The sequence below is a fragment of the Anser anser genome, assembly GCF_964211835.1.
Source record: "Anser anser genome assembly, chromosome: 9".
NCBI classification, from domain to species: domain Eukaryota; kingdom Metazoa; phylum Chordata; class Aves; order Anseriformes; family Anatidae; genus Anser; species Anser anser.
Genome location: NC_139729.1, coordinates 11732141 through 11754838, shown reverse-complemented (window position 1 = coordinate 11754838; position 22698 = coordinate 11732141). Strand labels below are relative to the sequence as shown.

The following is a 22698-nucleotide window of genomic DNA, read 5'->3' as shown; positions in this document are numbered from 1 at the left end:
GCAGTGAGACCGAATTTTGAGGAAGGTGGGACAGCAGCAACGGGGAGGAAACACGAGTTTATACGCTCTGAGAGCGAGAATTGGCGCATCTTCAGGGAGGAACAAAATGGGGAAGATGATGAAGGAGGCTGGCGTCTGGCTGGGTCACGGAGGGATGGTGAGAGGTGGCGTCCTCACAGTCCAGGTGAGAGGAGATCAGGAGTAAAAATACAGCCATGGTTATAGAGAAATGGTAGTGGGTGAATCAGGGCCTGGGTGAAGTAGAGAGAAGGAAGATGGCCTAAGGCTTAGGCCAAAACCAGGTAAGGTTCTTGTAGTTTTGGTCGTTAGGAACAGAATCATAGGATGGCTTGGGTTGGAAAGGACCGCAAAGACCACGTAGTTCCAGCCCCCTGCCCTGGGCAGGGATGCCTCCCACCAGCCCAGGCTGCTCAGGGCCCCATCCAGCCTGGCCTCAAGCGCTTCCAGGAGTGGGGCATCCTCAGCTTCTCTGGGCAGTCTGTGCCAGTGCCTCACAGTAAAGAACTACATATTGTGTCAGCTTACATGGGGCTCCTGATCACAAAAACATTAGTGAGAACAAAAATACTAGCATTTTATTTTCTTTTTAATGTCTTCAGTGCCCTAATATATTTAAGGAAGCAATGTTTTTCAGGTATGTGCTTGCCTCTGTTGTGTACCAGGTGTCTGAAATCACATTTTCGTAGTACGGTTATTCTGTGGTGGTAGTGCTGAGGGGAGAGCAGTTACATGTGTTAGGGAGCATATCTAAGGTTATGGAGTAATGCTGATATTAAACCATTCAGGTTATTCATCTCTTTCTGATTTTCAAAAGGTGCTTGCAATACCAACAGGCATTCTTGGAAGATCTCAAAATAAGTTGCTCTGTACCTCTTGTAGGTAGTTACAAGGATGTCCCATCTCTTGTTAAATTTCAGGCATCTCTTTGGTGCTGCTGTCCCTCTTCCTGGCCTGACAAGGTCAGTCTGGTTCACTTGCTTACCAGCATTGTTCTGCCAGAGTTGCAGGAGAGTTGAGTAATGTGGCTGAAACAAGGCTTTTTTCTGCTGCTAAGACAAGGTGCTGCTAGCCAACTATGCCTCTTGTGGGATCTTGGTTTGAAGTATCTCTTGTTTACATAAAGCTTCTGAGGAACCAAGGGAGGATTGTGGCTCTCCTGCTCTTACACCTTCGTAGGGAAACAAGGGAAGCATGAGACACTTCTGTGGCTGAGGTGGATGACTGTTCTCTTTAATTTCATTATTAAATAAAGGGTCACATTTGCTCTCACAATGGGATTTATCACCCTTATGAACGTCCCAAAGGACTTAGAGTTCTACAATGCAAGCAACTGTTACCTCTATTTCTAACCCTGTCCACAGCCGTGTACTACTCTGCCCTCAAACAAATGTTAGCTTGTACTAAAATTTAGCAGTGAGCCCAAGGGTAGATGTATTATCAGATGCTTTCTATTTAGAGCAGGGCTAAAGGGCAAATCTTGAAGGAGGTCATTTTCTTTTCCCCAATGTTTGGTCATGATTGTTCGTTAGACACTGCTACTGTGTTATGTAGTTCAGATAACAAGCCAGCTAAGATAGTATCTCATGATGATCAGATGTAGCATGTTACCCGGGAGTGGAGTATTTTGAGAGTGCAAGCCTGCATGTTTCAGCTTAAAAGGAAGCACAGAGACAATGAAGTTCACAAGTTCATTCATCTTCTGAACTCTTTTTTGGAAGATGTTCTGGGGAAGGTTTTGAAAATTAATTTTACTTCCATCATTGGGAATACTACTGCTTATTTGAATTTCTGCTGTAGTGGACAGCTAACTTAAATTACAAGTTAATTTTCTTACGACAGGCTTTTTATTATACCTTTTAATTTTGATAACCTGCAGAGAAGTCGCTCATTTTGAGATGGAAGAGAACTGAGCTGATAGCTAGTCTCTTACCTTTGGTCAGAGTTGTATTTGAGTTTTCGTGTTAGTAGGAGCTCCAGAACCATCAAAACAGTTTTAATCGCACCCTTGCAGTAAACAGTGAGTTTAACTCAAATTGGTGTAGCTTAAACTACTTTTTTGTACTTTTCCTGCTGTTAGATAATAGTACTGATGATGTGTCCTGCCAGAAATCAATAAATGTCTTCTCAGAGTATCACTATCATCTGTCCAGTTGGACCTTCCTTTGACTTGGCTCTGCGTGCTACCTAGGTGATTGTGTGCTGTTTGATTTTTACTTTGGGGTGAGAACAGTTTAGAAGAGCGTAGCAGTTGTCATGCCTGAGTTTATCATCTTCTCTTGTTAAACAGAGAATAGTTAAATTCCCACAGTCTGCAGTTTTTCCAGCTTGTGAATTCCTCTTGGTCTTTCAGCTGTGTTTACTGCAGGATGGCTGACCTAAATCTGTTCATTTTATGCTTTTTTTTGATAGGCACAAAGGGTCAAGAGGATGGACTAAGTCTGCTTCAACAGTATTGTGACCATAAGCATGATTTTCTAGATTCTGTGGTTTTAGTTATAGCTAAATCTAAGTCTCTTGACGTACTAGAAGAAATCTGTTTTGTGTATGTGCTGTTTAAACAGTTCCCTTGTTAGATGGCTATACTTAATTACAAGTGAGCAAAATTCTGAATATTGGTAGTAAAGTGAAGAAAGGAATCTGCCTGACTTCTAAAAATAGATGAACCCAACACTGTTTTCCATCCTCTGCCACATAATGCAGAAGGATGTAAACTTGTCTGTTTTTGCAGCATGAAAATGGTCTGGATTGTATTACCAGGCTTTTCCAGTCAGAGCTTATGGGGTTTTCTACTTTTTTCTGCTGCTGTCTTTGCACTGTTGTTAAAAGTCTGTGAAGTTTTCTTTCCTTGTTTTTTACAACGGAAAAGTTGTTTTGCTAGTTGTGCTGGGTAAACCTGGTACCACTCTTATCATAGATCTTAAAAGGATTGTTGAACTGGGTTTACTATCTGTAAGAGGAATGTGACCATAGCTTTAAATTCCATCCTTTTTTTAATGATTTAGTGACTGCCTACCTAAAATGCCCCTTATTTCTCCTATTCCAGTTGTTGTATTCATACAGTGATTGCCCTTGAAATTTGCAGAGCAAGTCCATTTTATCAGATACAGATGCAAACCTTTTTTTGTCTCAAAACTAGTGAATGATGTATTTGGTTTTTTTTGTTACCAAGTCATTCTGAAGGAATATGAATAATCTCTTGCCTAAAACTTCCCTGATAAGATTTTTGTGTTCCCTGAAGCAGCTCTACTAAGATCTTATGTCTTAAAGCATTTTAGAGAGTCCTTAATCTGTAATTTCATAAAGATTTTTTTTTCTGGTTGCTGCTCTTCTTTATTTTTGAGAGGCTTTTCAAAGGTTGAGCTGCAAGCAGAGGTGCATGGAGCATGATGCTGGCATTCTTTTCAGAAGATAGTGCGTGAAATGGTTATTACTTGAACTCTCTGGAGTACTTACTCCATCAGTGCATCTTCAGTGAGCCTCCATCTTCACTTGCACGTCTTCTGAGTAGTTATTGATGAACAGGATGTTGACATAATAGGCCTAGGAGATGCTAAGAACTATTTAAAAGCAGACAGATGAAATAAGTGCAAGCTTACTGTTCGTTATTTATTAATGACATGAAAAGGCTTGCCTCAGAACACTGAGTTTCACATACTAAGATGTTTATTTTTTTAGAAGGTGTAACTAGATTAAGCTATATTGTATACAAACTATATACAAATAAGCACATACAGTATAGCAAAGGCTCTGTTAAAGTCTAACCTTTCATGTTTCCTTGATAAAATGTAATATTAAAATTCAAAGTTTTTGCAGAGGACCATGTTATTAGTTTCTTGTGAGACAAAGGTGGATTTTTTGCATGGTTAGTCTTAATATTTTAGCGGGGTTTGTAGAAACTTGCCTCATTCATATGAAACAAACAGAATTGGGGATTTTTTTTAACTTTTTGGTAACCATTTGACACACAGGTAGACTAAATGTTGATTTCCACTGACTGCACAAAATTTGACATTTTTTTTCCAGAACAGAATGCAGCCACCATTAAAAGCACTAAAAACTTAAAATGTGTTCATTTCTACTTTGTACCTTTCTGGTAAAAATAATTTGTATTGGATGAAGAGCTTTGAAAGTTGTTTACAATGCTTTTGCTCCCAATTTGTTTTCTTTGGCTGAAGGTTCTTTCCAGCATAAAGTTAGTAATATTGCAGTCAGATGACTTTGTTAAGCTTGGCTGAATGAAGATGTCTTCTGAATATATTAGAATGGAATTAAAGTTGTGCTTAAATTTGGAAAGTTTTTCTCTTTCCCTTATGTATTATCATTCCAAGTTCCATGACTGAAATTTACCATTCAGGAGACTTAGTTCCTTCAGAAGGACTTGAACAGTCATCAGTCTTCTTTTCCATGCATATGCACAAAGTTCTCTCTGAGGGCTAGAGGAAAAAAGCATGGGTGGTTTGCTCAGGGTGTAGGAGAAGATGTAACATCTTAGATCTTTAAGTCAATGGTGGCTGGTAGAAGGAGGTTGATAAACTCAATCAGCATCCAGTGTTTGCCTTACTTTGCTCCAGCATGTTGTAGATGATGTAGCCCACCTTTTTTAGCCTTATGTGGTGCTTTTAATGGTCGTAATACTATTTATAATGTGGGTATGTACAATACTTAAAAGTCTCCTCCTTTATTGGTAAGTTTGTCCTCTTCTTTCCCTTGTCCTTTAAGATCCTGCTTTATAGGTGGATTGTACCCCATAGTGGCTTTCTGAATTTCTGTCACTGTTTGTCACCTCCACCCACCCGTTCCAAGTAAGCTAGTACCCCCGGGACTGTCTTGTAAAGTTACTTTCCCCCCACCTTAGATGGCCCTCGTTCTGCAGGCTGGCGAGAGCACATGGAGCGACGACGGAGGTTTGAATTTGATTTCCGGGAACGAGATGATGAACGGGGTTATCGACGAGTGCGGTGTGGGAGTGGCAGCATGGATGATGACAGGGACAGCCTACCTGAGTGGTGCTTAGAAGATGCAGAGGAAGAAATGGGAACGTTTGACTCCTCTGGAGCATTTCTTTCTTTAAAGGTAAAAAAAAAAAAAAAAAAAAGCTGTCTTGTGTGTTTTATTCACTTTAAGCGAATGTCCTGTTACATCAGGTGGATTATGGATGCTTGTTTACTTTGTAGAAGGTACAGAAGGAGCCAATCCCAGAGGAACAGGAAATGGACTTCCGACCTGTGGAGGAAGGGGAAGAAAGATCTGACTCTGAAGGGAGCCACAATGAAGAAGCCAAAGATCATGAGAAGACCACTAAGAAAGAGGGGGAGAAAACAGATAGAATAGTGGCAGGTAAGGCAGACTTCTCTCGCATCTGTTCTGTGCTACAGTGTAGAATTTCTGTAAATTCAGTTAAGTAGAACCATGCAATATTACAGAAGCAGCAGAAGAAGCAGCCCAAACATCTTCGCCAGCTGCCAGGTCAGATACCCCACCAAAATCCCAGCCACAAGACTCACTGCAGACAAGCCTTTTTGAAAGGAAAGAGGAGTCTGTCCCAGAAAGAACAGAAAAAACAGAAGATAAAGAGAATCGAACAGAGAATACACCACCAGCCAAAATGTCCAACAGAGGGGAAGGTAATAAAATCGATTAATTCATTAGGTTTCTGTTACTCATTGTGATTTTACAAGCCTTCCTTAAGGATTGGGTTATGGTGATGAAAATCCAGAATTCACCAGCTGGTCTACAAATAAATACAAATAGGATTTAGTGGAAATGCTAATTCAAATGCTTGCAGTGCACCCACCTATACTTCAAATTGCAATGCAGTCCAGTGAAACACGAGCTAATTGCCAGTGTGCCTTGTGGTAGAGCAGAGCAGTCTGGACAAATGTGTGTGGCCACAGAACAGGATGTGCTGATCTGTGCTGAGCACTGCATTTGTTAGAACTAAACTGCTTGTTCCTTGAAGGCTGGGCTGGGTGCCTGCGCAGTAAAGGGTACCACTGTGTAGTCATTTACAGGAAGATCTGAAAATACTGCTTTGGTGCTAATTTTGGGCTGTTGAAATCTTTCTACAGTAAGTTCCTAAAAGTTGTTCTAATTTATGTTAAAAATACTGAGCTAACCTTAAAAATTTTCTTTAGATTTGGCTTCTGCTGCTCAACCTTTGCCACAGATTTCTGCAGACACAGCTTCTCCTGCTCATCTTTCTCCTCCTGTTTCCAATTCAAATCCTACTCTGCGACCAGTTCAGACACCTGTCACAGCTGCTCCAGGCATGGGCAACATTCCCACTGACCCAGATGATGAAGAAGGCCTCAAACACCTAGAGCAGGTAAAATTTCTCAAATTCCTTTGTTAACAACCATGAGACTGGAGGAATGTGGAATGCAAGAAATACTTGAAGTGCATAAAAACAAAAATGCAGATAAAATTTTATAGTCTGCAATGTTTTCTGAAGCAATGTTTCTTCCCTCCGTGATTTTCTCAGAGAATAATTCAAGGTTAGGGTAGTAGTTTTCTGAGTAACAGTATTGTACCCAGTGATCAAGAGCTACAGGTTCCAGGGCTTGTGGATATTGTCAATTAGCTTTGTCATTTGTTTCATGGTATGCTTGATGTGCATGCAAAAAAAAAAAGTAAGCCAAGTGCCAACTCCATTTGTGGAAGTTGAGTGACTGCCAGGAAGCAGAGCGTATTCTATGCTATCGCTTCCATATGTGTTTTGTTCCTTATCATGATGATACTTTGTGGGACCTTGTAGATAGTTGTTCTAAACCTTTACTTAAGCATGCAAACTATGCTTATTCATGATTCTGACAAGGTGGCAGACTGAGCTAAGGGTTTCTGGTGCTGTAACACCAGTCCTTGAGTTGCCTGTAGTTCGTAGTTCTGAGCACTCGGTACGACAAGCTTGTTGTATTTACCACAGTCATTTTGGAATCTCTCAGCACACAACTAACTCTTGTATTCCTTGGTGGTTTTGATGTCTTCTGCAGCAAGCAGAGAAAATGGTGGCATATCTGCAGGACAGTGCTGTTGATGATGAAAGACTAGCAGCAAAAATTCAAGAGCACAGAGCAAAGGGTTCCTCTATGCCATTGTTCCATGAAGCCATGCAGAAGTGGTACTACAAAGATCCACAAGGAGAAATTCAGGGTAGGTCTGTGCCCTTTACACTTCCTCTTTTGTTTCACAGAACTGTTAAAGACTTCACCACAAAATTACCACCAGCAGATACTGATGTTTGTTGTTAGAAAGGCAGCACAGGGAATTTACCTCCATAGAATTAGGTTTTGAAAATGGATCCTTCTACCCATCACTGCCCCCATCAGCATACTCAGTGTCCAGAATTAAATATTATGGCTAAGGTTTGCCATTCCTTCATGTTTTTGTAAATTGAGGTTAGACTAAACTTTTCATGCCAACAGTTACTCAGATTTGCAGATAATAAGGGAAACAAAACAAGAATTTGCAAATGCTGAAACATCTTGAAAAATCAATGAGAAGCATTGAAATCACTTGTCCAGTCTCAGCCCAAAGACATTGAGTATTCAAGAAAGGAGAATTTCTTCAGAGCAAAGGGAACAAATTTTCACAAGCCAGTGCTCATGCATAGTCTCAATTTTAATTGTACCTGCAGTCCAGTGCATGATGAGTTCCTGTAATACCAACTGTTCCATGCTTGCCATTTTCACTTAAGTCATCTCATTTCTTTCAACACAATTTGCAACAGGCCTTTCCTGTAGATACTTGCATGTTTCCTTTCCAAAAGCACTTTACGTCTTAGGGCTCTGCTTAAGCAGCTGCATAGCTGTCTCACAAAAATGCAGTTGAAGAATAAGTTCCTTATGTGCTGTATTTCATTATGTGTAGTAACTTCTAATGTTGCTTAGTGCAAATGGCTTCCTCAGCTGTGAACTAGATAGGATTCGTGGGTGTGTTATTTGTGGGGTCAGTGCCAGTCTCTTGCCTGCAGGTGTTACACATCTTTAAGATTCCAGGGGTGAACAGAAAACCCTGAAGTGCGCTAAACGTATAGCACATATAACACTTGCTTAGTGTGCTTCAGACTGTTAGTTGCTACTGGGTGTTTAATGCTCAGTGATGGTTTAACATCTTTTTGTTGGAACAAGTGATTCCTTGAATTTGAACTACAGAAATGAATGCTCCCACATAATTTTCTCTTGGGATGCGGCTTGTGGTTTCACATTTTCTGTGAGGAATTAACTTCCAGAGATACTTCATACAGAGAAGGCAAGAATTACTGAACAAACACTTGTGCTTTTCAGAAAATATTTTTGCAACACTTCTGTGTAGTTATTCTGTTAAAGAATTTACTTTTTTTGTATTGGCTTTGTCTCTAGTTGGATGTATGGAATTAGGAAAAAGGAGTTTCTCCTTTGAAGGGAGTGACTGAAATCTTGCTCAAGAAAAAGAGAGATTGGTAGGTTTTTGAGATAATGAGAAAACCAGTTTCTCCCTTACATCTTTAAAAATTTCATCTTGTACACCCAGAGGGGGGTTCTGCTCGTTTAGTCAGTTCCAAAGCAAATTTCGTATGAAACGTGAATTCTGCCAAATTGAAGGCAAGGGTTGAAACTGGCTAAGATCACTTAGCTACCTTTGATCTGTGTGCGGGCACAGTGGTGCTTGGGATCTTAGTACCTGCTAGCTGATAGCACTGCTGAGGTCTGAACTGGAAATTGGAACTGTTAACCTGATGTTAAGCCTGGAGAAGTGAGCTTTGCTGCACGGCAGGATGTACATTAGCTGGATTGAGCCCCTCAGTGCTGTGGCTGCTCACCATTCATCTCAGAGCTGACTCATCTTCCTCTGTTGCATGGTAAAAGCCATCATACACTTCTCAGTAAAGGGCAAGTGTTGTGGCCACTGTAGTGATCCAGGTATGTGCATTGACACTCCAGCATTGCATGCAGACTAATGTAGACTGTCCAGACAAGTGGATGAGAAGGATAAGAATCGCCTGATGCTAGGTACTATTACTTTAACAAGCACCATGCTCTTTTGTTTCCAGTAAGCTTAACTTGGCCTTCCTTCCTCTCCCCTCCCCCCATGTGTGTTGGTTGATGTTATTTCAGGTCCTTTCAGTAATCAGGAGATGGCAGAGTGGTTCCAGGCTGGATATTTCACTATGTCGCTGTTGGTTAAGAGAGCCTGTGATGAGACTTTTCAGCCACTTGGAGACATCATGAAAATGTGGGGCAGGGTTCCCTTCACTCCAGGTCCAGCACCACTTCCACATCTGGTAATTATGAGACAGTTAAAATATTCAAATAGTCCTGCAATAAGTGGAAATGGAATTATGTACATATCAACTTATCTGTCCTCTAAATGCAGGTGCTCTGAGCACTAAAGTTGAAGCCTGTGCTGAATTACGTTTTTTAAGATGAGAAAAGACACTCAGTTTAAGAATGGGAGTTTTGTCACATCTGTGACTGTAATGCTTAGTCTTTGTGCTGTGATACATGGAAGTGTTGTGTATTTCACTCACTGTGCTACACACTGCCTGTAAATGTTAATCTTTGTCTAGGTGTTAGTCTATTTGCTTCGCTTTTTCAGAACAGGGCATAATTTTATATTGCTTGCATTTGCAGTATGCTACTGTTGCTGTATGTTAAAATAGTTTAATGTTTTATTCCTAAACATAGGGCGAGCTGGACCAAGAGCGTCTGACTAGGCAACAAGAATTGGCCCTGATCCAAATGCAGCACCTCCAGTATCAGCACCTTCTTATACAGTAAGACTGCCAGTTCCAGAGATCTTCCCGTGGCTGTGTTCTTCTCTGTATTTTTAATCATCAGGGTTCAGCTTCTTGTCACTGTTTCCTCGGGCAATGGGGGTGGTAGTGCTTCACCTCCAACAGCAGCAGCCTGCTTCCCCGAGCACCAGAGGCCTGATAGTCTACTGGATTAGAGCAGAGAGCAGCTGCCTCAGGCACACTATGCAGAGTCTTTCTCTGTGTCATGCATAGCTACTTTGGCAGGACTTGCTATATAGGCAGCTGTTAGGGTCAAACTGAATCCCAGCTCTCCTTGTAATGCAGTTCTGATGTTTGAGCAGGGGAAGGCTGCACATCTCAACTGGAGATGGAGAAGGCCATAAACTTATTTTGGAAACTTATTTGGTCTATTTGCTCAATTTTTTAAAGATCAGTGCAAGGTAACTGCTGGAGAAGAGCAGGTTATCATTCACTTTTTTGTCAAAGTTGTCAGCTGCATTTTAATTCTGGCCAGTTCATAACAACTTATTTTGTAGGAGACTGGAGAAAAGAAAGCAATTAGGTAGAGCATGTGTTGAAGGGGTTCTGAAAATATGTAACACGATTATGATTTTTAAATATGGATTGTCAGTTTATTTGGTAAGATGAGCCCTGCCCATGGACTAGGGAGTGCCTTGACATACTAGGGAAGAGTGATTTGTGTAGGTACCAGATTCATTTATGAGCAGTCTGCATGTAATTTACAGAGAAATGGAAGTAGTGTTACATAGCCTAGAAACAAAGTGTTGGACAGAAATAACCAGTATGTGTAGTAGAAGATGAAAAGAGATTTGGTTCTGCGCATGTGGGCCAGGTTGTTGTGTGCCTTGTATTTTGATTCTTTCCATGGCCCACATTCTGTGGTTTCCTCTAGTAATTAGCATGTACATTAAATTGGTCAGTGGGCATTAGTCATAGAGAGAGAATCTATGTGCAACTTCTGCAACTTAGTCATTATATAGGTAAGGAAGTGAACAAAATACCAGTGATTCTCTGCTTTCTTTTGAAGACAACAATATGCACAGGTGCTGGCTCAGCAGCAAAAAGCAGCCCTCTCATCCCAGCAGCAGCAGCAGCTTGCTATTCTCTTGCAACAATTCCAGGCCCTGAAGATAAGGTGAGTTAACCCAGACTTAAACTGAATGGCATTCATGCTATATTCTGGCTATATGTATGTAACTATAATCTATGTCAGTGGTCCATCATATTCAAGCTTGCTGATATTTGGGCATTACATGTTTCAAAGACTGTATGAATATGAAGCAGTTGCAGAATGTGAAATACTTCCTTATATACGTAGCTTTTACCTCAGAATGTGTATGAAAATGAGGAAAATCGTATGGCTGAAATCAGACCTTTCTGTCAGATCTGTTTTGCTGGTAACAGAATGGCTTTGGCAACTGAATTCTGCAGTGCTAGGTACTTGTATCTGGTAGCCTATGGGCAGCAGCTGCAAAGCTGTAACAGTATAGCTGGCTTAGTCCTTGATTTGGCAGCAGGGGTGAGATGAGCAAGAACTCTGCAAGCAAGTAGTATTGTCCGCATCACATTTTTGTTTTAAATAGAGGTGTGCAAGGAAAGGAGTATGTTACAAGTTTCTGAATCTCATGCGAGTTCAGAGCATTCCTCTCCCTGGAAGTGGCATGTTGACTCTTCCTGTTGGTATTACAGAATATCTGAACAGAACATGATGCCGCCTGTTACAAGGTCTGTGTCAGTGCCGGACACTGGCTCTATATGGGAACTTCAATCAGCTTCGCAGCCTACAGGTAAGATGCTTAGTACTTGTCAGGTCTGTTGAGAAAAGTTCGTGAATTAAAAGGCAGTACCTTTGAGATAATTGCTCCCTTTTTGATGCTAGGAAAAATTATTTCTGCATCGGTATTTTGTAACTGGTTCAGGCTACTTTGCATTGCTGTTTAACTTACATTGGAGTGATAGGAAGATTCCTCACAGGGTGATGTGAAGTCTGGATCCAAAGGGATTGAGCCTTACGTTGTGAAGGTGTTTCCCTCTGATGGGAGGAGTTGGAATAGCTGGTTCTTGTTTAGAATTTTGTAGGAAACCCAGCCTTGTTGGTTGAATAAGCTTTCTTCTACAGAAGATAAGGTGGCCCTCTAGTGACTAAAAATATTGTATTATGATTTTAGTTCATAAAATATAATAGCATGCACAAGTTTTTCCCCTTTCAGTTATTTTTTATTGGTGCACTTATTTTTGCTTATAAATGTTTGTTTTCTTTACTGTCTAGTCTGGGAAGGAAGCAGTGTCTGGGATCTCCCCATCGATACTGCAACTCAGGGACCAGCTCTAGAACAACTTCAGCAGCTCGAGAAGGCCAAAGCTGCAAAGGTCAGAAACTGTTTTGTATTCTAAGGAGTCGGCATTGCTGTTCTGCAATGTAGCTCTGTTTCTTGAGCTCATGTAAGACCTCTAGCTTTTTAAACTTCAAGCCACACTGTTCAGTTTGATTAGATATTCTATTTATGGGGTTTTCAATGAAAATGGGTTATATAAACCAGTGATTAAATCCTTTTGGACTGCTGTTTGGAAATGATTGCCTTGGAGGTACTACAGACCTCTAACGTAGTGGTTGTATCTTATAGTTGTCATTTAAAACAAACAAAAACAACAAAAGACACAAAAAACACTTCATAAGCCACCTTTGATTTAAATGGTATCGCCATGAGCTCTCATGGCAAAGCCTGAGTAGGAGCAGTTAGTCATTCTCTTAGTTCTACCATCTTCTCACCAGAATTGGTTTGGGGAGTAGTTAGTTCTATTTGCTGGGATGGTTTCACAGTTACTCTAGGATTAAATTCTTTTGGTAAGTTTGGACCTGTCTGATTCTGTATGTTCCCAGAAACTGATTATTTTATGACGACTGCAAAGCAAGTCCCTGCTAGCTTCTTAAGTCAGAGGTTGTTTTAAGGAGCTGTTGATGAAAGACTTACTAGAGAACTGATGCTCGTTACAGAACAGAAACTGTCCTATACAGTATTGCAGGAATCTGACCCCAGTAGGCAGCTAGTTCATAGGTAACATTGCAATTAAGGGAGAGCATCTGTCAGAGGCTTCATTTGTTATGTTGTTCTATAATCTTAACAGAGAAGCCCTGAGAATTGGTGTAGGAATACCTTACCTGCATCTGAGTGTAGTTTTATGTGAATTGTAGCTAGAGCAAGAGAGGAGAGAAGTGGAAATGAGGGCCAAACGAGAGGAAGAAGAGAGGAAAAGGCAGGAGGAGCTTCGGAGGCAACAAGAAGAGCTACTTAGGAGGCAGCAGGAAGATGAGAGGAAGCGACGGGAAGAAGAAGAACTGGCCCGCAGGAAGCAAGTGAGTTTTCTCAATGCAGTTCATCTCTAATTTTAATACTTTATAAAACTCACTTTAAGAATCCTGTGGGGTCTAACTAATCTTTGATAGGTGTGTATGAAGACAGTTATAATATTTTTTTCATGTGAGTATGTGAAATGATTCTTCCGTTCTTGATTTTTTTTTTTAAATTCAAGATCCCAAATTGCAATCTGAGAAATGGGCTTTAATGGTGTACTTCGAGATAAGTTCTTTTTTGTGAGCTGAGAGGCTTTAGTCCATGTGGAATATTCCTTCCAAATTTCTTAGGAGCAATATTAGACTTCAGTTAGTTGCCCAGTTATTGTATATGTAATCTTTATTGACCGTTTATGCAATCTAGTGCTTTGATAAGGATATGTTAGGGACTAGACTGCAGACTAAGCATCTATTTTAAATGAATCAAATGTAGAGGGATACACAGGAGAAACAACCTGATGCAAAATTTTTTTTTCCTTTTTTAATTTAGTAAAGCATTTTTGCTGAAGAAATTGTCTGGGTTATGTCTTAGTATCAGCTTTATTTTCTTAAGCTGATATTTAGGAAAGGAAGGGATATAGTTTGGAAGCAATGGACAAGCATATTTGTTAAAAATGAATGATGTGGCATGTGTTCAATAGGAGAATGTATGTAGGATTTATGGCATGTCGTTTCTTAGAAGAACATGGAGGCATTACTAGCTTAAAGTTTCTGGCAGTTACTTCTAAATTCCCCATAGAAGAAACATAAATTGTTCTATAGGCATAGCAGGAGGGAAATATGAAAGTTAGTTTCCACTACACATAAAGGATAAGGGGCAAGCACGCTGGTGAGCTTATTTACTAAGAAGTTAGTCAATAAATGGCCTGTAAAGTAGCACACGTATTACAGCAAGAAGTAATAAATACTTTTTTTCTTTATGATATTTTTATGTGCTTAGGTAATTGTAAAATTGCATTTTCTGATTTTAAGGTTCAGACATTTCCAAAGAAGTGTCTGGAATTGTTAGTTTTATTTGCAGCTTGGTAATAGACCTTAATTCACTCAGTGTTTGGGTTTTGTCACCAAAGATGTATTTTAACAGAACAGTGTGTTGCATAGTTAGCTCTCATGGTATCTTTAAGAACGAAATCTACAATAAGTAAATGTCTCCTTGCTTTAATATATCATCTTCGTGTATAGCAAGTCATGATGGTATCCAGTTGAAAAGCATCCTTTGCTCAAGTTCAGGATTTATAGTAGCCTTCAAGCAATAATGTACTCCAAAGCTTAACTTTTGAGTTAAGTTGCTATGTATCTGTTTTAGTAATAACTAATTTTTCAGTTATCACCTGGTATCTCAATGTGTTTCATCCATTGTGGCTCCAAATAGACTTGGGATATGCTTTTTTTCAGGCTAACAGTTTTGCCATTGTGTATGACTTCGTAGAAATGTACATTAAATTCTGAAGTTTATTGGCCACTCTAGATTTGTACAGTAAGTAATCTGACTTTCCCTTTCTGCAATGTCAGTGGGAAATAATTATTTACAAGGAGGAAGCAGAATGGGATTGAAAAACGGTAACAAGTATTTTAGCTCATTACCAGTGTAATAATTGCAATAATGCAAAATTCTGAGCAGGAACATGTGATAAGATAAGAAAGGGTTTAAGCACTTCTCTGGAAAGAGAAAAATATTCTTTATTTAAATTAAAAAACAAACTGGTCTTATATTTGAATCTGACTTCTGTACTGGAAGGCATTGTAGAGTCAGGGATGAACTGATTTATTAGCATGGATTTATACAGAGGAGATGATGCTTAACAAATTTGATTAACTTCTTTTGAGGAGGTGACAGTGAGAGCTGAGAGGGGTGAAGCAGTAGACTTAATCTGCCTGGACATCAGGAAGGCTTTTGATGTAATACTGCATAAAAGGCTAGTATATAAGGTTAGTAAATATGCTGTTGATGGTGAATTCTAAATAAAAAAAAAAAAAGAAATTCAATTCTGTAGGATGAAATGTCGTACCAAATGTTGAATCCAGTTTTGTTCTTAGTTTTCATCAATTGCCTGCACTGTAGAATTACAAACAATATTTCTCAGCTTGTGTAGCTTCTTTCTTTTTTGCGTCTGATCTCATATCTTCTATTTTGTAATGACTAATCACTTTCAGGAACACAATTTGAGGTTTAATAATTTTACCTAGTAATTGTCTGAGTTATATCTTTACTGTTTCTCTTCAAAGCATTTGGCCCAAACATGAATGTTACAAAACTAAAAGATTTGTAAGCCCTATTGACATAGGCAAGGGGAATTGTGGGTGTTACCAGCTGCAAAAGTTCTAGAATACTTTAAGAAAGCAGCCGCTACTGAAATCAGAATTACTACTTAAGGATATTGGGCAATATTGTAGGTATTTCAAAAGATCTGAAGTAAACTGTCTACAAAGCAATATGTGTCCTTAAAAATAATTGTAAGAAAAGAGGTGGTTAATGCTAAAGAAAGCTGGGATTCTCCTGGAGTCGGAAGCTATGAATATGGGAGCAGCAAAGGCCAAAGGAGCAAGTCTGTCTATTTCCCATAAAAGTCAATAGCAGAAAGCTGGAGAGCTTTCAACAGTTTTGGTCATAAGCTCAAACTAAAATACTGAACAATAAGAAAGATGCAGAAGTAAATACTAAGAGAGCCTTTCCTATAGCTGTGAAGAGTGGCTAGAAAGAATTATCAGATATGTGGCTCCTAGCTTTTTATGATCATGCAGCTTTTTCATTTTGATGCACTACTGTTCATCTTTAGCTCTCTAGGGGAGAAGAGTCCTTTGTTAATTCTTGTCGTTCAGCAATGTCTCTTCCAGGATTCCCGAGGAAGAGAGATCCCTGCAGTTTTATTTGTTGCTGCCAATCTTATTTCTAAAAAGCAAAGTAGGGCAGAGATGTCAGTGAACTGCTGTTATGTAGGAGGACTTGGTGACTTTGTTCACCTCTCTCAGGTACTGCATGTTATGTCGATGACTAGTGCCAAACATCCCCCAGCCTGGCTGGTGGCTGGGTGTCTTGAGCCAAGCTCCTGGTGTGGTCTCTAGTCAAGCAAAATACAGGCACACTTCTAGCCTCCTCAGCAGACTTTTCAGTAAAAGCAACAGGAAGCAGAAAATTCTCAGCACTTGCACTGGGACACATGATTATTGTGACTTGACTGTATGTGTCCCATTAATTTAGTTATAGGCCCAGGTTACAAAAATGGTCTAGATGTTGTGCGTTGTGCTCAAAGCTTTTCTGAATATGTTAAATCAAAGCCTTAAATGATTAAACAGGAAATAATTCACAGGCTACTGTTTTATACCCAGCTAGTAGAAGAATTTACAGCAGTAAATTGGGTATAAAAATGCTTTGTCTACTGGATAGTTATATTGTAGACATCTGGAGTGAGCTGCTATCATAAACCTGGTCCAGTTGGTATTGCAGTGTACCTATGCCATGTCTATATAAAGGTTTGGTATGCAATTTAGTATAAGGCTCTTAGATTTCAGAATTAACTTCTTGTTTTACTGGAGTTCAAAATTAATACATCTATCTTGCACAATTAGTCTCCCTTAGTCATCTCCCTTAGTCCTTTCTGTATTATAGAAAACTTTAAAGAGTGCGTTTGCACAGTACTGATTGTTCAAAAGGAAAATATGGAAGCTTAAATTCTTGTCCAATAAGTAGGACAGAAGAGATGAAAAACAGGGTGCCCTTTGCACAGTTGCTGGATTTCAAAGATCAGAAAAGGCAGCAAAAAGAAAAGCTATTTTATGCAAGGGGAGGTCACAACTGGGGAAAAGCTGGACAGGAGTGCACCTGCTCTGTGGTACACAAGAGACCAGCAGAAGGCTGGTTGTGCCCTATTCCTCTAAAAACGAGGTAGCAGAATGGGAAAATATTTGTTGATCTTGACAGCATTAGGAAAGGTTACTGATGTTTATTTTTCAGTTAACCAAATAATTTTGCTACTTGGAAAACAAAACATAACTTAATGGAAGCTATTTAAATAACTTAGCAATAGGCCAAAACCAAAGCCCTCGAGACATTTCATTGCCTATGATATTTAAGTAGTGTAGGAAGAGGCTGATGAAAGCCCTTCCATAGAGTTCCATATCTCTGGGGCTTGCAAAGATTCAGTGTCCTCAAATATGCTGGGCTTCTTTGGCTTATTTATTGTGTCTGGACATGTGGTTTCAGTTTTGTAGTGCACTTGTTTGTTAGTCAATGTTTAGTAACTCCTCTAAGTAGGAGAAATTTCCACTTACAGCCAACAAGCCAAAAAAGGAATTGCTGAGATCACATTAAAATATATATGTTCAGGTTCAGTTAGTATAAACTGGAAGGAGGAGTTGCACCCTCCTTTGTTTTCTTTCTCAATGCCATTGTTTTTGAAAAACAAAGATAATGCTTGATTTCATGTGTTTCATTATTCATTAAAATAATTCATTTGTTTATGAGATGCATCAGAAAACCTGTTGACTTGTGGGTCCTAAACTTGTTCAATTTGTTTAAGTTTAAGCTAAGCACTGGCAAAACAAAATATTAAGGATCTTTTCTTGAGGCCATTCATTTAGCTAGACCGTGTTGTAGTCTGTGTTCTGATGCGGTTCATCAATGATTTGGTATTTATAGATGGACATTCTGTTCCCAACTCCAGGAAGAAGCCTTGAGGCGGCAACGAGAGCAGGAAATTGCACTAAGACGGCAGCGGGAAGAAGAGGAACGGCAACAGCAAGAGGAAGCACTTAGGAGATTGGAAGAGAGGAGAAGAGAAGAGGAGGAAAGACGGCAGCGAGAAGAATTACTTCGTAAACAGGTGAAAACAAGCTAAGGGGATCGATCCATTATGTCTAATTATGGAGACTACCAGAGCCAACAAGCTTTGAAACTAGATCTATGCCTGAGAGACCATCAGTTTTTGTGGAGGAAGGCAAAGCTCAGGGACGTTACCTCTCTCCTCATTTCAGATAAAATAATCGGAATCTGAACTGCCCTTTGGAAAATCTGTGTTGAATGTTTTCCTTCACATCTGAGCCTTAAGAGTGGCTTTGCAGCATAGTACTTCTAGTTCTTTTTTCAAAAGAAAGGCAGAATACAGTACTGGAATGATTTGTTTTAAATCGTCATTCTACAAGTGTTTACAATAGTACTGTTTTTAATATCATCTGAGATGATCAGTTTTGCCCGCCTTTCTGTACTATGCCAAGGCTGTCAGAGTTTAAGCATTTTTTCCCTTCTATTGTCTTACTATTTTTTTTCCTTTGGGGTCAGCCTTAGAAGCTTATATTGAGGAACTTGAGCTTTTAGACCCCTGGTTGATACTGTCACAGGCTCTACGTCAAATCTTAAAATGAGAGTGGCTTATTAACTTCTAGTCCATTTAGGATTTGCTAGTTATTTAAAAAATCTCTTTCAGGGCCCTCCCTGATGTGATGTTCCTCACCATTTCTGGCCCACCACACAGTCATCTTGTTTGTTACCAGAAGCATCTTTTCCTTTGCAGCTCTAGTTTTCATCAGTAAACATCACTTTGTTTTTTTCTTTCACGTTAAAAACTTTCTCCCCTTATTCCTGTCAAGTTTTATTTTATTGAAAGTACGCCAGTGCTTGACTGTAAGTTGTACAAGCAAATAGAATAAGCTCAGACTGCAAGATGCATGACTTCTAGAAGGAAAGTGGTTCAGACAATTAGCTAGTCTGAACTAAAGATGTCATTCTTTTTCAAGTCCCTTGGTGGAAAAATGGGTGAACTTGTATTTTGAGAGTATTTAGCCAATATTACCACACTTTCTTGACTGAGAAATGGTAAACTTAACAGCACAGATTAAAGGCACAAAGGCCCCTTTCTTCTGTTAGGATCTCAAATCCAAAGAGCAGAAGTAGTTCAGTTTTATAAGTCTAAGACTTTACTTTTCCTTATGTGCTGGGAAGGAAGAGGAGGCTGCAAAGTGGGCACGTGAAGAGGAGGAAGCTCAACGGCGACTTGAGGAAAGTCGGCTACGCATGGAAGAAGAGGCAGCCAGACAACGGCTTGAAGAAGAAGAGCGAAAGCGCAAGGAGCTGGAACTCCAGCGCCAGAAAGAAATAATGAGACAGAGGCAGCAGCAGCAGGAGGCTTTACGACGGCTACAACAACAGCAGCAACAGCAGCAACTTGCCCAGATGAAGGTAAAGTGTTTCTATGGCTTAACCTCCTTCTTAACTTAGTGTGCTGTGTAAAACCACAACAGGAATTCAGGGTTGTCTAGGCTAGTGTGAACTGAGCCAGAGAGGTATGGACTATCTGGAAGGGGCAGAAGTTGGCTTTGAAATTGATGGGAGATGCAGGAGGAAGGTAAGTTGCAAAACAAAAGGAAAAGGTTAAGTCAGAAGAAGCTCACCGACAAGGGATTTGCAGGTCAATACAGATGTTTATTCTGCTCCAGTGAGGAAGGGCCAGTGCAAAGTTTCTAAAGGCTGCAGTTTCAGAAGTCTTTGGAATAAAAACTGCTGTTTTTCAGATAGCGATGTATTTATTACCTTATTCTTGATGTGCTTTGACAGTATGATACATCAGAGGGCAGTTTGAAGAAACATACACTTGATACTTGAAGCGTACACTTTAATACTGCTATAACATTTTATACTTTGAAATGTTTTGTTGAAGTTTAAAGGTGGCCTTTCTTTTCCCTGTGCTCTGAGCTTATATTGATTTTTTTCATGATTATACTTCAGCAGTGTTCGTTAAAAGGTTTTTTAATCCCTAATGGTGTGTTTTTGCCACAGCTCCCTTCATCTTCAACATGGGGTCAGCAGTCAAATTCAGGAGGTTGTCAATCCCAGAACACACTGTCATTGGCAGAAATACAAAAGATAGAAGAAGAACGAGAAAGGCAGCTTCGAGAAGAGGTAAATACTAATGCTAAGGGAGCTTAACTTGTTAGAGTGGACTCCACTGTGTGACTGCTTAACTATTGACTAAGCTATTAGAAGTAATGGTGAGGATGAGTTTATTAAAATAGTATAATCCAGGTAAAATCCTATCTTTCAGGTGTAGGTTCAGTGAGTACTGTGAAGGTTTTTTATAGCTTCTAAATATAAATATCTGAAAGGGTGGGGAACTCTACCCTTTTCTTTAAACCTTAGGAATGTAATATGTTCACTAAACAATATAAAATGATTTCACATCTATAGCATATAGCTTTGCAAATACGCACAAGACCAGGACATGTTAAAGAAAAATAAGTGGTAGGAGAAGGTATTCCTCCAAGACCCCAAATGCTTAGCAGACAGCATTCATAATTATGAGACAAGTTCATTCTGTTTTGGGCTAATAAACAGCTTGTTTTCCCTAGTTACTTAGTGCATCCCTATTTGTAGGAAATGTAACAGCTCAAAAATAGTAGTACTTCAGCATTCTGCAGAATAAGATGAAATCAGTTTGAAAAAAATTTCCAGCAAGAATTTGGAACAGTAATGATCTCCTGATAGTATGGACAAGCGTTTTTGTCTTGTTTGCTACAGCAAAGGCGTCAGCAGCGTGAACTAATGAAAGCCCTCCAGCAACAGCAGCAACAACAGCAGCAAAAATTGTCAGGCTGGGGTAATGTCACCAAACCAACAGGCACTACCAAGTCCCTGTTGGAGATACAGCAGGAAGAGGCAAGGCAGATGCAGAAACAGCAGCAACAGCAGCACCAGCAGCCAAACAGAGTCAGAAATACTACGGTACGTCCACTATTTATCTAATCAGTATGTGGGGGTTAACAGACGATGACAGTTTTCCGTGTGTGTTCATTACTGCTCTGCCAGGTCTGGTGCTAATACCCAGGATCTCTTTGTTATGTTTCAACAGCACTCTAACCTGCACACCAGCATTGGGAATTCAGTGTGGGGCTCCCTAAACACTAATCCCAGCAACCAGTGGGCATCTGACCTAGTCAGTAGCATCTGGAGTAATGCTGATACCAAAAACTCAAACATGGGTTTCTGGGATGATGCAGTGAAGGAAGTGGGACCTCGTAACTCGACCAATAAAAACAAAAGCAATGCCAGCCTCAGGTAGGAACTGGGGAAGGAGCTTTTGCAAAGAAAGGCTACCGCTCCTGAGATGATGACTTAGCAGTTACAGTATCTTGATGTATTTTACTTCTTTCTGTGTCACTCAGGATCTCTTTGGACAACAAAAGTAGCTAATAGGTAGCCATTCATTATTTATTTCGGAATTTCCTTGGTAAATTAGTTCTTTAAACAGTGCTTGTGTTGTGTAAACTAGTGAGTGTTGTATGTAGCACTGTGCTGTATACTGTACTATTGTTAAGGGTTAGTTTATAATGTATTATGCCTTTTCTTTATCTCAGTAAATCTGTAGGTATTACAAGTAGACAGAATAAGAAAGTAGAAGAAGAGGAGAAGCTGTTGAAATTGTTCCAGGGGGTTAATAAAGCCCAGGATGGATTCACTCAGTGGTGTGAACAGATGCTTCATGCACTCAACACAGCCAACAACTTAGATGGTAAGAGGTGGGAAGGATTGCAACTATTCTGCTGTGGAAAAAAGTGTCCGGTTTGTTTCCTGAGCAGATAGTTCTGAAGCGAAGTAATGACTTCAATCAAAATAATGTTTATAATGCGGTCAGCAAAATGGTATCATTAGCTCTAAATACAGGTCTGAAGAACTGCTGTATCATCTTCTCTGGTTTTTGTAGGACTAAATATTACACATCAAAGGGTGCTTGGAAAGAAATAGTTCCGAAGTCTGCCACTCAGAGCTCTGCTGAGAACTTCTTGATGGTGAATGCAATATCAGGCAGATGAGTGGGGATCCGGATCACTTTTAAGTGAAGGCTAAATTATCACATGTCCCTGTGCAAAGCATTTTTTGTGTGAAATTGTGTGAATTTTTTTGCCCAACTGTGCTGCAGGGCACATAGAGTAACTCCCACTCTGAGATCACAAACTGGTACCTCCTTTGTAGCAAAGCTCTGCGGGCATTCTGCTGCCTCCAGTCTTGACCTGTGTAAGTCCCTGTGCTCCAGCATCTGTATGCTGCACAGCTGTGGCTCTTTGGGGCCCTTGGACATGACTGTAGAACCAGTGCTGCTCCGAGAGCCAGGATGACACCTCACACAGATACAGTGCTGCAACTTTCCTCCTCCTCGAGGAGAGAATCTAGAAGTAACCTGGCCCCACCTGTGACAAAGTAATCAGTTGCATCTGGTGTCTGAAGAGGCAGTGGCTCTGCAGTGCTGCTGTGTGTCACATCTCTGCAGTGAGCTTCTGTGCTTTTGAGGTGACAGCCTGTTGCAATGGTGTCTTCCTGGCTTGTGATTTGTTTTGCCCTTATCCATGTTTAAAAAAACAAACAACTCAGTTCAACATAGGTATTTTAAAGAAAAAAGGATGATAAAGGAGGCTTGCAACTGAACTAGCTGTTGAACTGCAGGTGGTTGTGGGTCATGTCAGCCACTGTGGAGTGTGCTCTTGTCATTCTTCAGCAGAAAGGAGAATGTACTGATGGCAGCATGTGGAAGAGGAGAGTGTTACCCATTTAGGCCAGGCATTACATTTGAATGAGTTTCTCAGCCCA

General features: G+C 40.0%; 1 protein-coding gene across 8 annotated transcripts in view; it reads left to right on the top strand.

Moving 5' to 3' along the window:
• The window catches only part of GIGYF2 (GRB10 interacting GYF protein 2), a 78678-nt gene that overhangs the window by 50918 nt on the left and 5062 nt on the right, over positions 1-22698 (top strand). For 3 of the 8 annotated variants that reach the window (XM_083849200.1, XM_083849195.1, XM_083849196.1), the window contains 19 exons: positions 5-184; positions 4877-5094; positions 5196-5358; positions 5445-5645; positions 6156-6346; positions 7011-7170; positions 9114-9280; positions 9684-9772; positions 10803-10910; positions 11465-11562; positions 12045-12145; positions 12969-13130; positions 14955-15056; positions 17789-17947; positions 19063-19299; positions 19897-20019; positions 20635-20838; positions 20966-21171; positions 21471-21625. In XM_083849200.1, coding sequence (XP_083705326.1) covers positions 5-184; positions 4877-5094; positions 5196-5358; positions 5445-5645; positions 6156-6346; positions 7011-7170; positions 9114-9280; positions 9684-9772; positions 10803-10910; positions 11465-11562; positions 12045-12145; positions 12969-13130; positions 14955-15056; positions 17789-17947; positions 19063-19299; positions 19897-20019; positions 20635-20838; positions 20966-21171; positions 21471-21625 — 3024 coding nt within the window. The remainder of the gene's footprint in view (positions 1-4; positions 185-4876; positions 5095-5195; positions 5359-5444; positions 5646-6155; positions 6347-7010; positions 7171-9113; positions 9281-9683; positions 9773-10802; positions 10911-11464; positions 11563-12044; positions 12146-12968; positions 13131-14954; positions 15057-17788; positions 17948-19062; positions 19300-19896; positions 20020-20634; positions 20839-20965; positions 21172-21470; positions 21626-22698) is intronic. The other 5 variants (XM_083849198.1, XM_083849197.1, XM_083849199.1 and 2 more) reach the window with 5 other exon arrangements.